This window comes from Sus scrofa, chromosome X, assembly GCF_054392235.1.
Source record: "Sus scrofa isolate SSC_HxYL_T2T_F1_AM1 chromosome X, Sscrofa_HxYL_maternal_Yorkshire_Landrace_v2.0, whole genome shotgun sequence".
NCBI lineage: Eukaryota > Metazoa > Chordata > Mammalia > Artiodactyla > Suidae > Sus > Sus scrofa.
This window is the reverse complement of record NC_139401.1, coordinates 18,590,553-18,602,694: the sequence shown is the minus strand read 5'-3', so window position 1 is coordinate 18,602,694 and position 12,142 is coordinate 18,590,553. Positions and strand designations below refer to the sequence as shown.

The following is a 12,142-nucleotide window of genomic DNA, read 5'->3' as shown; positions in this document are numbered from 1 at the left end:
TGTCACAACACTGTAAAGTCAATGATATGCAAAAAAAAAAAAAGTTCCTTCTGTGGCTCAGCGGGAACGAATCTGACTAGCATCCATGAGGATGAGGGATCCATCCCTGGCGTCACTGAGTGGATTAAAGATCTGACATTGCCGTGAGCTGCGGTGTAGGTGGCAGACAAGGCTTGGATCTGGCATTGCTATGGCTGTGGCACACGCCAGCGGCTACAGATCCGATTCCACCCCTAGCCTGGGAACCTCCGTATGCTGAGGGTGCAACCCTAAAAAGCAAAAAAAAAAAAAAAAAAAAAAAAGATACGCCAATCAAAAAAGTTAAAAAAAGGAAACTGGGCCTGTGTGGCTTAATTCCTGGCTCTACCACCTACTAACTTGTATGGCTTTCAAGAAGTTAACCTATTTGAGGAGTTCACATTGTGGCGCAGCAGTTAATGAATCCGACTAGGAACCATGAGGTTGCGGTTCGATCCCTGGCCTTGCTCAGTGGGTTAAGGATCCGGCGTTGCCCTGAGCTTTGGTGTAAGTTGCAGACGTGGCTCGGATCCCGCGTTGCTATGGCTGTGGCATAGGCCGGTGGCTATGGCTCCGATTCGACCCCTAGCCTGGGAACCTCCATATGCCGCGGGAGCGGCCCTAGAAAAGACAAAAAAAAGTTAACCTATTTGAGTATCAGCTTCTCCTATGTAAAAGCAAAGTAAATCTTTCTGTTATAGCTGTTACGAGGCTCTAAACAGTAATGAAAATGAAGCACCTGTTACAGCTGTTATGAGGATCTAAGAATAATGAAAATAAAGCACCTAAGATCTAAAGAGTAATGAAAATAATGCCTGGGAGTTAAGAGATAGTTGAAACAGAGATTATTACTATCGCTTCTTAACTCAATTTCTCTTTTATGGACACCTGAATTATAATATGAACATATCTGAAGATTTTTTGTCTTCAAAGAATTTTACTCTTCATATTTGTGAGAATATCCTTCTCTTGAACTAATTTTATGTGGTCTCAGTGAAGACTGTTTTCTTCTCTGTATTTATCTTCAGATGAAGAGAGCTGCTCAGGCCAGTAATGGAACACAGTCAATGTGCATAGATTGTTATGTGTCCCTGCGTGCCCAGTTCCTTGCAAAGTCCACTTGTCCATTCTGATAGTTGATTGTGAAAGAGGTAACCAATACAAAATTCCCTACTCAACCATCCAAAGGATTTATCCAAGCCCAGCTCAAGGGTAATGTAATTTTCAGTGGAAGTCTCACACTTTATTAACTATTCCTCAGGCTCCAAGAGCACTAAGGGCAATGAGACAAAGAGAAATTGACAGTGTTGGTCCAATGAGGTCACTGTGCTGTTTCAACTATATTCTCCTAGTTGGGGCTTGCTCAGCATTAGAATTCAGCAAGCTTTCTCTGTTAAGGGCCACTAAATAAGTATTTTAGGCTTTGTATGTCATATAGTCTCTGTTGCAACTACTCAACTCTGTCATTTTAGAGCAAAAGCATCCATTAAAATATATAAATGAATGAGTATGGCGATGTTTGACTAAACTTTATTCATAAAATAAGTGGCGGGCCACATTTAGCCTACAGGAGGTAGTTTGCCAACTGGAGATCTACACTGCCAGGGTGGCTCTCCTGCCCATTAGAATAGGGCGGTCTTAAAGGAAATGACCTGGGCCACATGGATCAAGTTTCAGCTGTAGCACTGACAGTTCTACAATGCACCAAAACTGCACCTAGGATTCTGGGCCCTCTGACATTCAGGTAAACAAAGCCTCTCATTATATACTACCATTCTCATTCAGCTGGCATCACTAACAGTGGTACTTCCTAATTCCATTCCCATCTTTGTGGTAGTGCTCTTACACGGTTCTGGGAAATGCTTATTTCTTTTTTTCTTTTTTCTTTATTACTAACATAAGCTTTTTCCTAAGCAGGCTTTAATGGAATATTTACTGGGAAAAAAAAAAATTGGGAAAGTTTCACATCATCATTTCATTTCAACTGCAACTGTCTCTCAAATTTACCTCTCCCAAACTGTGTTTTAAGCTTTCTGACAGAAAGAAAACATGATCTTATATTTGTTAATTTATGCATGCTAGACTAAACCCCTCAAAAACAGGAATTATATCGTACTGATTTTTGCAGAGCCAGTGCCTTAGCTGAGTGCCTGATATTTTGTAGGCACTCAACAGATTTTTCTTAAACATATTTGGTGGATTTTGACTTTCTAATACCATTCCTTGAACACAGTGCTTTAAGTACAGAAGGTAGAAAGATTTTTAATTTGATTTCAAATTAAAATGCTTTAACAGGAGTTCCCGTCGTGGCGCAGTGGTTAACGAATCCAACTGGGAACCATGAGGTTGCAGGTTCGATCCCTGCCCTTGCTCAGTGGGTTAACGATCTGGGCGATGCCGTGAGCTGTGGTGTAGGTCGCAGATGCGGCTCGGATCCCGCGTTGCTGTGGCTGTGGTGTAGGCTGGTGGCTACAGCTCTGATTCAACCCCTAGCCTGGGAACCTCCCTATGCCAAGGGAGCGGCCCAAGAAATAGCAAAAAAAAAAATGCTTTAACGTAGAAAACAAACCTTCTGCATAGGCAATATATGAAGAACTACTAATGAAACTAGTTCTAATATGACTATTACCTTATCTCATTTACTAAATAAAACAAACAAAACACACTAAATTCAGATTAGGACAATGAGGGTAAAGGCAATGAGGAAACCTACAAAAGCCCCAAAATTCTTCTAGTTCTTCAAATGCCAGAAATTTTGCACACGACAGCAAGAACTACTATCTTATTTTGTTGTTGTTGTTGTTGTTGCTATTTCTTGGGCCGCTCCCGCGGCATATCGAGGTTCCCAGGCTAGGGGTTGAATCGGAGCTGTAGCCACCGGCCTACGCCAGAGCCACAGCAACGCAGGATCCGAGCCGCGTCTGCAACCTACACCACAGCTCACGGCAACGCCGGATCGTTAACCCACTGAGCAAGGGCAGGGACCGAACCCGAAACCTCATGGTTCCTAGTCGGATTCGTTAACCACTGCGCCACGACGGGAACTCCTACTATCTTATTTTTATTTAAACAAGGAAGAATGACAAAATAATTAATCCCATATATTCAGCTTCTCATTGTTGACTTATCTCTTTGAGTTTTAAAAATTCAATTTAGTTTTAGGTTTATTTATTTATTTATTTATTTATTTTGTTTTTTTTTTTTTTTTTGCTAATTCTTGGGCCGCTCCCGCGGCATATGGAGGTTCCCAGGCTAGGGGTCGAATCGGAGCTGTAGCCGCCGGCCTATGCCACAGCCACAGCAACGCGAGATCCGAGCCGCGTCTGCAACCTACACCACAGCTCACGGCAATGCCTGATCGTTAACCCACTGAGCAAGGGCAGGGATCCAACCCGCAACCTCATGGTTCCTAGTCGGATTCGTTAACCACTGCGCCACAACGGGAACTCCCAGTTTTAGGTTTTACATGTTAAAATTAAAGAAAAACATTTGTTTTATTTACTGTGGGGAAAAAAACTGAAAATGTGAGTTTACTCTGTTCAAGCAGAAAATAACTGTGTGGTTTTAGAATGCTACTATAAATAATCTGTTAAGTTGATGATGGTTCATTGACTTTTCCTTAAATATCTTATTAAAATAGTTTGGTTAAAAAAGAAAAAGTTACCCAATCATCATTCAGCTTTTTGGTGGAAAAACAAAGTTAATCAGAAGAAGAAAAATGAAATCACAATTCAAAAATATATACTCCTTGCTAAAAATGAAGCCTTATAGCAAAAGAAAAAGTTGTGAATATTAAGTAATATATTAAGTAATAACAAATGGCCAAATAATGCCTTTTAGTAGGGGAAAATATGGACATTCCTGACCAGAAAATATTTAATCCAATCTATTTCTCCTACCACTCTCCATCTCAATTTCTTTTTTCTCTCAAGAGAAAAAAAAATGACACAATCCAGATCTTCTCTACCTACTCTCTCCTTAACCTCTTGCACTTGGGCACTAATGTATTATTTGACGTAGAGAAGTTATTAACAAGTGGCATCAAAGGAAGTTCCCTTGTGGCGTGGGTTCAATCCCTAGCTCAGGAACTTCTGCATGCCATGGGCATAGGCAATAAATACATAAACAAATAGATAAATAAATAAATGGCAGTGTTAAATGAAATGGATTTTCTCACCTTTCAATCTCTATCATCATAGATCTTTTTATGGATGTTTACACTATTAGTGAATACCATTTTTAAAAAATCTTCCTTGCTTCTAAGAGGTCTGCTCCCTCTCCTTTCAGCATGATCATTTTAAATACGCCTTTCAATCTGCTCTATATTCCCTCTTGGAAGGTTCGTATCATCTCACAGTTCCAACTCAGGCTCAAGATAGCTATTTCTGGAGTCAGATCCAAGCCTGGTTTTGCTACTTATCAGCTGCATAATCTTGGCCCTGTCAAGACAACCTTTCTCTGACTCTGCTTCCTCATCTGTAAAATGGGGATGAGAGTAGGGTTCTTGCAGAGATTAAATGTAAACCATGTAACAGACTGCCTAGCACATGGTAGATGCTCAACATGTGGTATTTACTAATAACAGGTTTGGTATTCTGCTGACATGTTATTCTTTATTACAAAAGCCAAACTCATTCTCTCTCCCTCCAAACTTATACATATCCTTGATAAGCTTTCCAGTCAAACAAATGATACCAACGCTTTTCCACTTTACCACAAATCCTTGGGATCATTTTTAATCCCTCCACAGGGAACCTGCTACTCTACAAGAGCTCTCTACAATGTCCTATTTCGGGTTTTGTAATTTAAGTCAACTTTATCATTTACCTAATACTTACAGGCTGTGCCCCAATACTGGGCTGTTCACAGCTTTGTTCAGAGCTATTCAAGAGCATACGCTACCTACTACTTCAAAACAAACAAAAACTTCTCCTAAGTCAACCTCAGCCACAGGAAAGGAACTACATGAATCAGCATTTCTTTGTTCTAGGTTCAGTTAGCATCCATCTCCAACCTCTCTCTATCCAGCTCAATTAGTATCAATTTCCAGCTCTCTCTGTCCTCTCTCTTGCCTCAAGTTCTAACGGCATCTCCCTATTTCGATTCCATTCCATTCTCCCTATTTTGTTGTGAGGATGACCTTTTTGGGCTCCTGTGAAGAACCATGTGCTGTAAAACATGCCTCTCCTCTGACAGGCACTTCAAAGCAGACATGTACATAAAAAGATTATCAGCAATGCATATCTGTAGGGTAAAGGTTCAAGCCAGAATTTTTTCCAAATGAGTAGTCGTAAAGCCCCATAAATAGCTGAACAGCCATTGCTAAGTTTTCATATACATGCCAATATGTATATGTACCTTTAACAATAAACAGAAGCTGGCAAAAAGAGAGTACAGTTACGTTTTTCTTTTTTAACTGGGCAGCATGTATTTCAGTAAATTAAGACACATGATCTTTGGCCTGGAATAGCCCAACACTGTGCTATGTTCCCCAAAAAATAAGATCTATCTGTTTATAAACATGACCTCTAAATTGCTTACAATGGGACGCAGATTAAAACAATGACTTTTTTTCATACTTGTTCAAAGACACAATATGGTAGGAATTTTATTTAATTATATATAGGATCACAGCCAACCTTCTCAAAAAGAGGTCAAATTTATGCATAAGTGATCGCACACATATCTTTGCATAAGAAATCACAACAGACCTGATTTACACATTTCTATAGGCATTTTATTAAAATTTTAAAAAGTATGCAAAATATATGGGCATGAGCACCTTACATGTAATGGACACAAAAGGGAGGGTTATACCCACTTTTTTTTCTTTTTTACAGCTACTCTTGCAGCATATAGAAGCTCCCAGGCTAGGGGTAGAATCGGAGCTACAGCTGCCAGCCTACACCGCAGCTGTGGCAACAGAGGATCCGAGCCACATCTGCTATCTACGCCAGGGCTTGCGACAACACTAGGTCAGGGATCAAACCAGCATCCTCAAGGGTACTGTGTTGGTTCTTAAGTCACTGAGCCACAATGGCAACTCCATCCATTTCTGACTATAATATGAGATTTTATAGCAATCCAATCATTTGATCCTAAGGGGTAAATCTTATCAGAAGCCTCAAATTCTCTAATTTTGGATAGTGGGATAAAGCTTTGAAGGACTGATTCTAGCTGAAAAAAGGATATACTGTAACAAGCCTAATGACTAAACAGCTGCAAATTCTATAAAGAATTCTCTATTATTCCTAGTTTGGCACTAATTTATGCTTCAAATTTTCCATCCAGTAGTACCTTCTTAAGTGCATGAAAGGAAAAAGCAACAATACTTAGAGAGCTGGCTGGTCTGTGAGTCTCTCATTTAGTGAGGGGCAGTAAAAAGAGATAGGCTTTCAGATGCATCCCCATTTGCAGCAATCTTGCAGGTTATTTTTGAAATGATCTATTCTTTTATCTCTTCAAGACAGGCCATAAGGATACGAGGTCAAGAAAACTATGGTTTATTCATCCTTATAACTCAAGGTGCCCTGCAAATGGCCACTAGGAATCAGAGTTCATATTCAAAGTAGAAATGTCTGTTTTCATTCACTGATTCAGGGCTCATCTTGCTGGCACTAATAGTGTGCATTACGACAATGTTTTAACAAACAAGTAAACTAGACATATGGAAAGACAGAAACAACATATTCAACTAATAAAACTTATTTTCACATAAAATGCAAGAGAACTTAGATAAGGTCAAAAGAAAGTATAGGGGAGAAGGTTGCAAGAAGAAATGTGACAAAAACTGAGAGAAAATACTACTGGAAGATCTGCCATGATATATCAGAAATCCCTGGGTTTTAAAATTCAGGGATTAAGACTAAGAACTGAAGCTTCTATTTGCTATGCTGTATAAACAAAGCCATAGTACAAAAGGGGGTATTATGTTCATGAAAGAGTCAAATTTAACTTAGACACTACCGACATATTTCCTATGAGTGGTATCTACCCAGGATTTTTTTTTTTTTTTTTTTTAAGGTCTGCAGGTGCAGCATATGGAAGTTCCCAGGCTAGGAGTCAAATTGGAGCTGCAGCTGCCGGCCTCTGCCACAGCCACAGCCACACCAGATCCGAGCCGCATTTGTAACCTACACCACAACTCACAGCAATGCCAGATCCTTAACCTACTGACTGGGGCCAGGGATAAAAGCTGCATTCTTTTTTTTTTTTTTTTTTTTTTTTTTTGTCTTTTTGTTGTTGTTGTTGCTATTTCTTGGGCCGCTCCCGCGGCATATGGAGGTTCCCAGGCTAGGGGTTGAATCGGAGCTGTAGCCACCGGCCTACGCCAGAGCCACAGCAACGAAGGATCCGAGCCGCGTCTGCAACCTACACCACAGCTCACGGCAACGCCGGATCGTTAACCCACTGAGCAAGGGCAGGTACCGAACCCGCAACCTCATGGTTCCTAGTCGGATTCGTTAACCACTGCGCCACCACGGGAACTCCCAAAAGCTGCATTCTCATGGATACTAGTTGGGCTTGTTTCCACTGAGCCACAATGGGAACTCCAGAATTTTATCTTTTTAAAACTTCATAAACTTATTTTAACTCAAGTAACCTCCTTTAATAGCATTCATTAGAGAACTTGCATTTGTTTAATTTGAAACTGCAGTGATATTTCTTAATGAGGTATTCAAGGTGCTAAATTTATTTTTATTGTATTTATTATTTGAAGTTCTTAATCATCCTGAATCAAGAGCCAGTAGTATTCAAATGATTTTTTTTTTTTTGAGGATTTACTGGCAGAGATCTTCAGATAACTATTACCACCATGAAATAATTCAACTACCCAAATTCAAGAATAATAGAAAATTCTTTGGATTAAAGTAAGAGATTTGTGATCTAAAGCCCAAAATACATCAAATGTCATGAAGACTTAAATTTAAAATGTAAGTAATATTTTATACAATAGGAAAGAAAAAGCAAACACAAAAATTACATCATCCTTACGTATGTGTGTGTAATGTTGTTATATATACATATATGTATGACAGATTTGAGACTTTATATTAGATGGCTTAGGCTAAACTGCTCTGCTCATCTCAGACATAAATTATATCATTATAAAATACCACAAAAAAACATTAAACCTTGGTCTTAACAAATTATACACAAAATAGAATTAGGCCAGATATTAATATTCAGACTAGGTACACCAAAATAGAAAAGTATTTAACTTAATGTTTGAAATTGTTACAGCGTCAACACCTGCCATCTTAAAGGCAGCCTCTGAGTAAAACATGCTCGACAATGAGCAACAGCTGTGGAAACCTGAAATAACTTCCCTGAATAACTGGTCATTATCATCATAATCAAATAATCTATATAAGATACATTTCAAGGCTGTTCAAGACTGATCAACTACAGTGAATAATCATACACTATTACACCAAGCCCTATTTCATAACCAAACACCTATTCACTACTCTTCAAAATCTGGATTCTGACCCAACAAGCCATCAAAGTTATTGGGTCAACATGAAAAATACTGTCTGAATGAAACTCCTCCTTGCTCTTAAGTACCTGAACATAAATTAAATCTGTCACTACCCTGACTTCTTCTTTACCACTTTTTCTCTTTTCTCATTAAGCAGCTTTTCACCTATACATAGGTCAGTTGCAAAAAATAGCTCCTGACTGTAAAGAACTAAGGATCACCTAATCACGATAAAGCTTGTCCAAAAAGTAGTCTCCCTTTTCTGGGTTCACATATTAATTCTATTTCATTAAGCATCATCATCATCATAACCAGACAGTTTTAATTATATGCCCACGTGCACAGAAGACTACATTAGTTTCAAAACAGTTAAACATATATAGATATTTTCCTTTTAAAAACCATGCACTTGCCTTGTGTCTGCATTTAAGTACAACTCCATAGGCTCCTATAATTAAAAAAAAAAAAAATGAAGAATTAGCGGCACATATACAAATTATAGCTCTTAGGGAAATCAAGTTCTATTATATTGACATTGATGATCAGCATATAGCATAACAATGATTCCTAAAATGACAATATCCTGCAGTGATAATGCAATGAGCCACAAAAAGAATGTGTTTATTGCATATTTTTTATAAGCCAGGAGTATAAGCAACGCATTTTCCCCAACAAGTACCCATTTTTACTTCTTCATTTTTTTGCTTTTTAGGGCTGCACCCATGGCACATGGAAGTTCCCAGGCTAGGGGTAGAATCGGAGTTGTAGCCAGCAGCCTACAGCACAGCCACAGGAATGCGGGATCCGAGCCGCGTCTGCGACCTACACCACAGCTCACGGCAACATGGGATCCTTAACCCACTGTTCGAGGCCAGGGATCAAACCTGTATCCTTGTGGATACTAGTCCGGATTCATTTGCACTGTGCCACAACAGGAACTCCCAAGTACATATTTTTAATTGCTTCTTTTTTTAAAAGAAAATTTCACTTGAGACATTTTATTTTTATTTTATTTTACTTTTTCGGGCCGTACCTGCAGCATATGGAGGTTCCCCGGCAAGGGGTCGAATTGGAGCTGTACCTGCTGGCCTACACCACAGCCACAGCAACGGAGGGTCTGAGCTACGTCTGCGACCTACAGCATGGCTCACAGTAACTCTGGATCCTTAACCCACTGAGCGAGGCCAGGGATCGAACCTGCATCCTCATGGATGCTAGTCAAGATTCATTCCATCGCTAGGCCACGACGGAAGCTCCCACTTGAGACATTTTAAAATTTAAGTTTAAATATTTCAAGAGAAAATATCTGGACATAAGAACTTTAAGAGTAAGTTAAAATTAACTCAAAAGATTCTAGGGAATTCAAAATTTAAGAGCTAACATTTTCCCAAAGGTAGGCTCAAGCACGGAGCCTATCAAATATGTTCTCCTGTCCTAGGAGACATTTAAATCTTCTTCTAGGATACTGGAATGTCTTTTCTGACTACCAAAAGAGTACAGGCTTCATCTCAGCACTCCAATTAATAACCAGTAGGAGCTGTGCTATATTTTTACCATAAACACTCAGTTCAATGGCACCAGCACAAGTAGTCCAAGGATCTCTGGCCATTTACAGCTAAGCACTCCCACTTTCTTTGCTATTTCAAATGAGACACATTACTCCCTTTTAGATTATTTATCCTATTAACTAGCCAATAAAAGACATAGAGGCAGAACAAAGAGTTGAGAACAAGATACCCAGGAAACTAAGGCTAAAGTTATAATGTGAAAAATCTAATTATGGGAATCAAAATGATTAGTAAAGTTCATAGAAATGTCAAGAACATTAACATTAACAGATAGGCAAAGCCTGCGTTTATCTATGAGAAGAGGACTTCAGAGAGAAGAAATTGGGAAATTTGTCTCCAATAGAGTCTGGGAACTAGAAGAAGTCTCCTTCACTTGGTAGAGACGGATAAATCTCATTATCATAATTAAGATGGAACCAGCCATTAGAGCCATACAACTCATCTCCACAACCACCAGGCAATCATCCAGTCCTCATGTAACTGTCCATGCTAGTTTTTCTGTGGGGTGAAAAATGCACTGCTTAGGATGCAGGGATGTAGAGTTAGCTTGACAGTTTCTAATTTCCTTAATGTGTATGTATTTTATAGCCAAAAAGCATCTGAGGTAGTTTACAAAGGAAAAAAAAAAAAAAAAAAACATATAGCAATGATGGTTCTGACTACAACTTAAACTGACATATTCTGATTTATACAGCAGTCTATTAGTATAGTTTAAGATTAATTTTAGTTTTAGTTAATCTAAGTCAATCCCTGAGAAGATGATCACCTATGGATATACTAAGAAAAACAAGGTTATGATTCAGGAAAACTTAGGCACAGAATCCAGAACATTCTAACTCCATTATATCCTAGGAGTTGACCTTCTCCAGTTTTGTTTTGCAAAAACAAAAATAAGAAATAATAAAGAAGGCAGGTATTATAATATTAACAGTATATAAGGCATTGAAAATAAATTTTATTGACATAATTAATATAAATGAAAAAGAGGAAAAGGAGTTGACTAGTAAAGGAGGAAGGATCCATTCTTTCTATATGGTTTCAAACTTCAGACCCTGAAGTAAACACCCAACGATTAGACAATATTTTAATTCATTCTATTTATTTAAAAAGAATTTAACTTAATATTAAAATCCAGAACAATTATGCTATAAGTACATTTTTAAATCTTTTGAAATTCAAAATTTGAAAATTCTGAAATACAAATTTTTTGTAATACTTTAAAGATATAAATGCAAAGAAACCATAATCACTTACGCTGTTAACAGAATTATTTTCCAAAATCTCTACATAAAGTTTCCTTTAAATCAAGAGCAAAAATTACTAAGAAGGAAAATGAGGGAGTTCCCATCGTGGCTCAGTGGTTAACGAATCCGACTAGGAACCATGAAGTTGTGGGTTCTTTCCCTGGCCTCGCTCACTGGGTTATGGGTTAAGGATCTGGTGTTGCCGTGAGCTGTGGTGCTCGGATCCCGTGTTGCTATGGCTCTGGCGTAGGCCAGAGGCTACAGCTCCGATTCGACCCCTAGCCTGGGAACCTCCATATGCTGCAAGTGCAGCCCTAGAAAAGGCAAAAAAAAAAAAAAAAAAAAAAAAAAAAAACACACACACACACAAATATATATTTGTTGAATGAATATAAGAAAATGTCCACAGAGGAATGGATATGTTATATGTATAACCAATTCACTTTGCTGTATGCCTGAATTAACCCAACTTTATAATTCAACTATATTCCAATTAAAAAAAAAATTTTTTTAAATCAGGAAGACCTATGAAAAATGAATTACCATATTTCATCAAATTGATGATGTCACTGATTATACACATTATTTTACGTACTACTAGGAAAGAAAATGTTCTGCCAATTAAACCATAACATGCTACTGATTTTAACATCCTTATAGCAGAGATATTAAAATATGACCAAATTGTGTGGCTCAAATTTATAAAATGTGATATGTTATTCTCAAAAACAATTAGAAGTTATTTGTTCATTAATTTACCATGTATTGAGTAAAATTTAACTTATACAAATTTTAAGTTATTCAAAATAAGCCTAGCTGATATAAAAATT

The 12,142-nt window shown here is 38.1% G+C and overlaps 1 protein-coding gene across 12 annotated transcripts in view; it reads right to left on the bottom strand.

Moving 5' to 3' along the window:
- The window catches only part of CDKL5 (cyclin dependent kinase like 5), a 235,939-nt gene that overhangs the window by 130,324 nt on the left and 93,473 nt on the right, over positions 1-12,142 (bottom strand). For all 12 annotated transcript variants that reach the window (XM_085008649.1, XM_085008645.1, XM_085008647.1 and 9 more), the window contains exon 3: positions 8,914-8,948. In XM_085008649.1, coding sequence (XP_084864775.1) covers positions 8,914-8,948 — 35 coding nt within the window. The remainder of the gene's footprint in view (positions 1-8,913; positions 8,949-12,142) is intronic.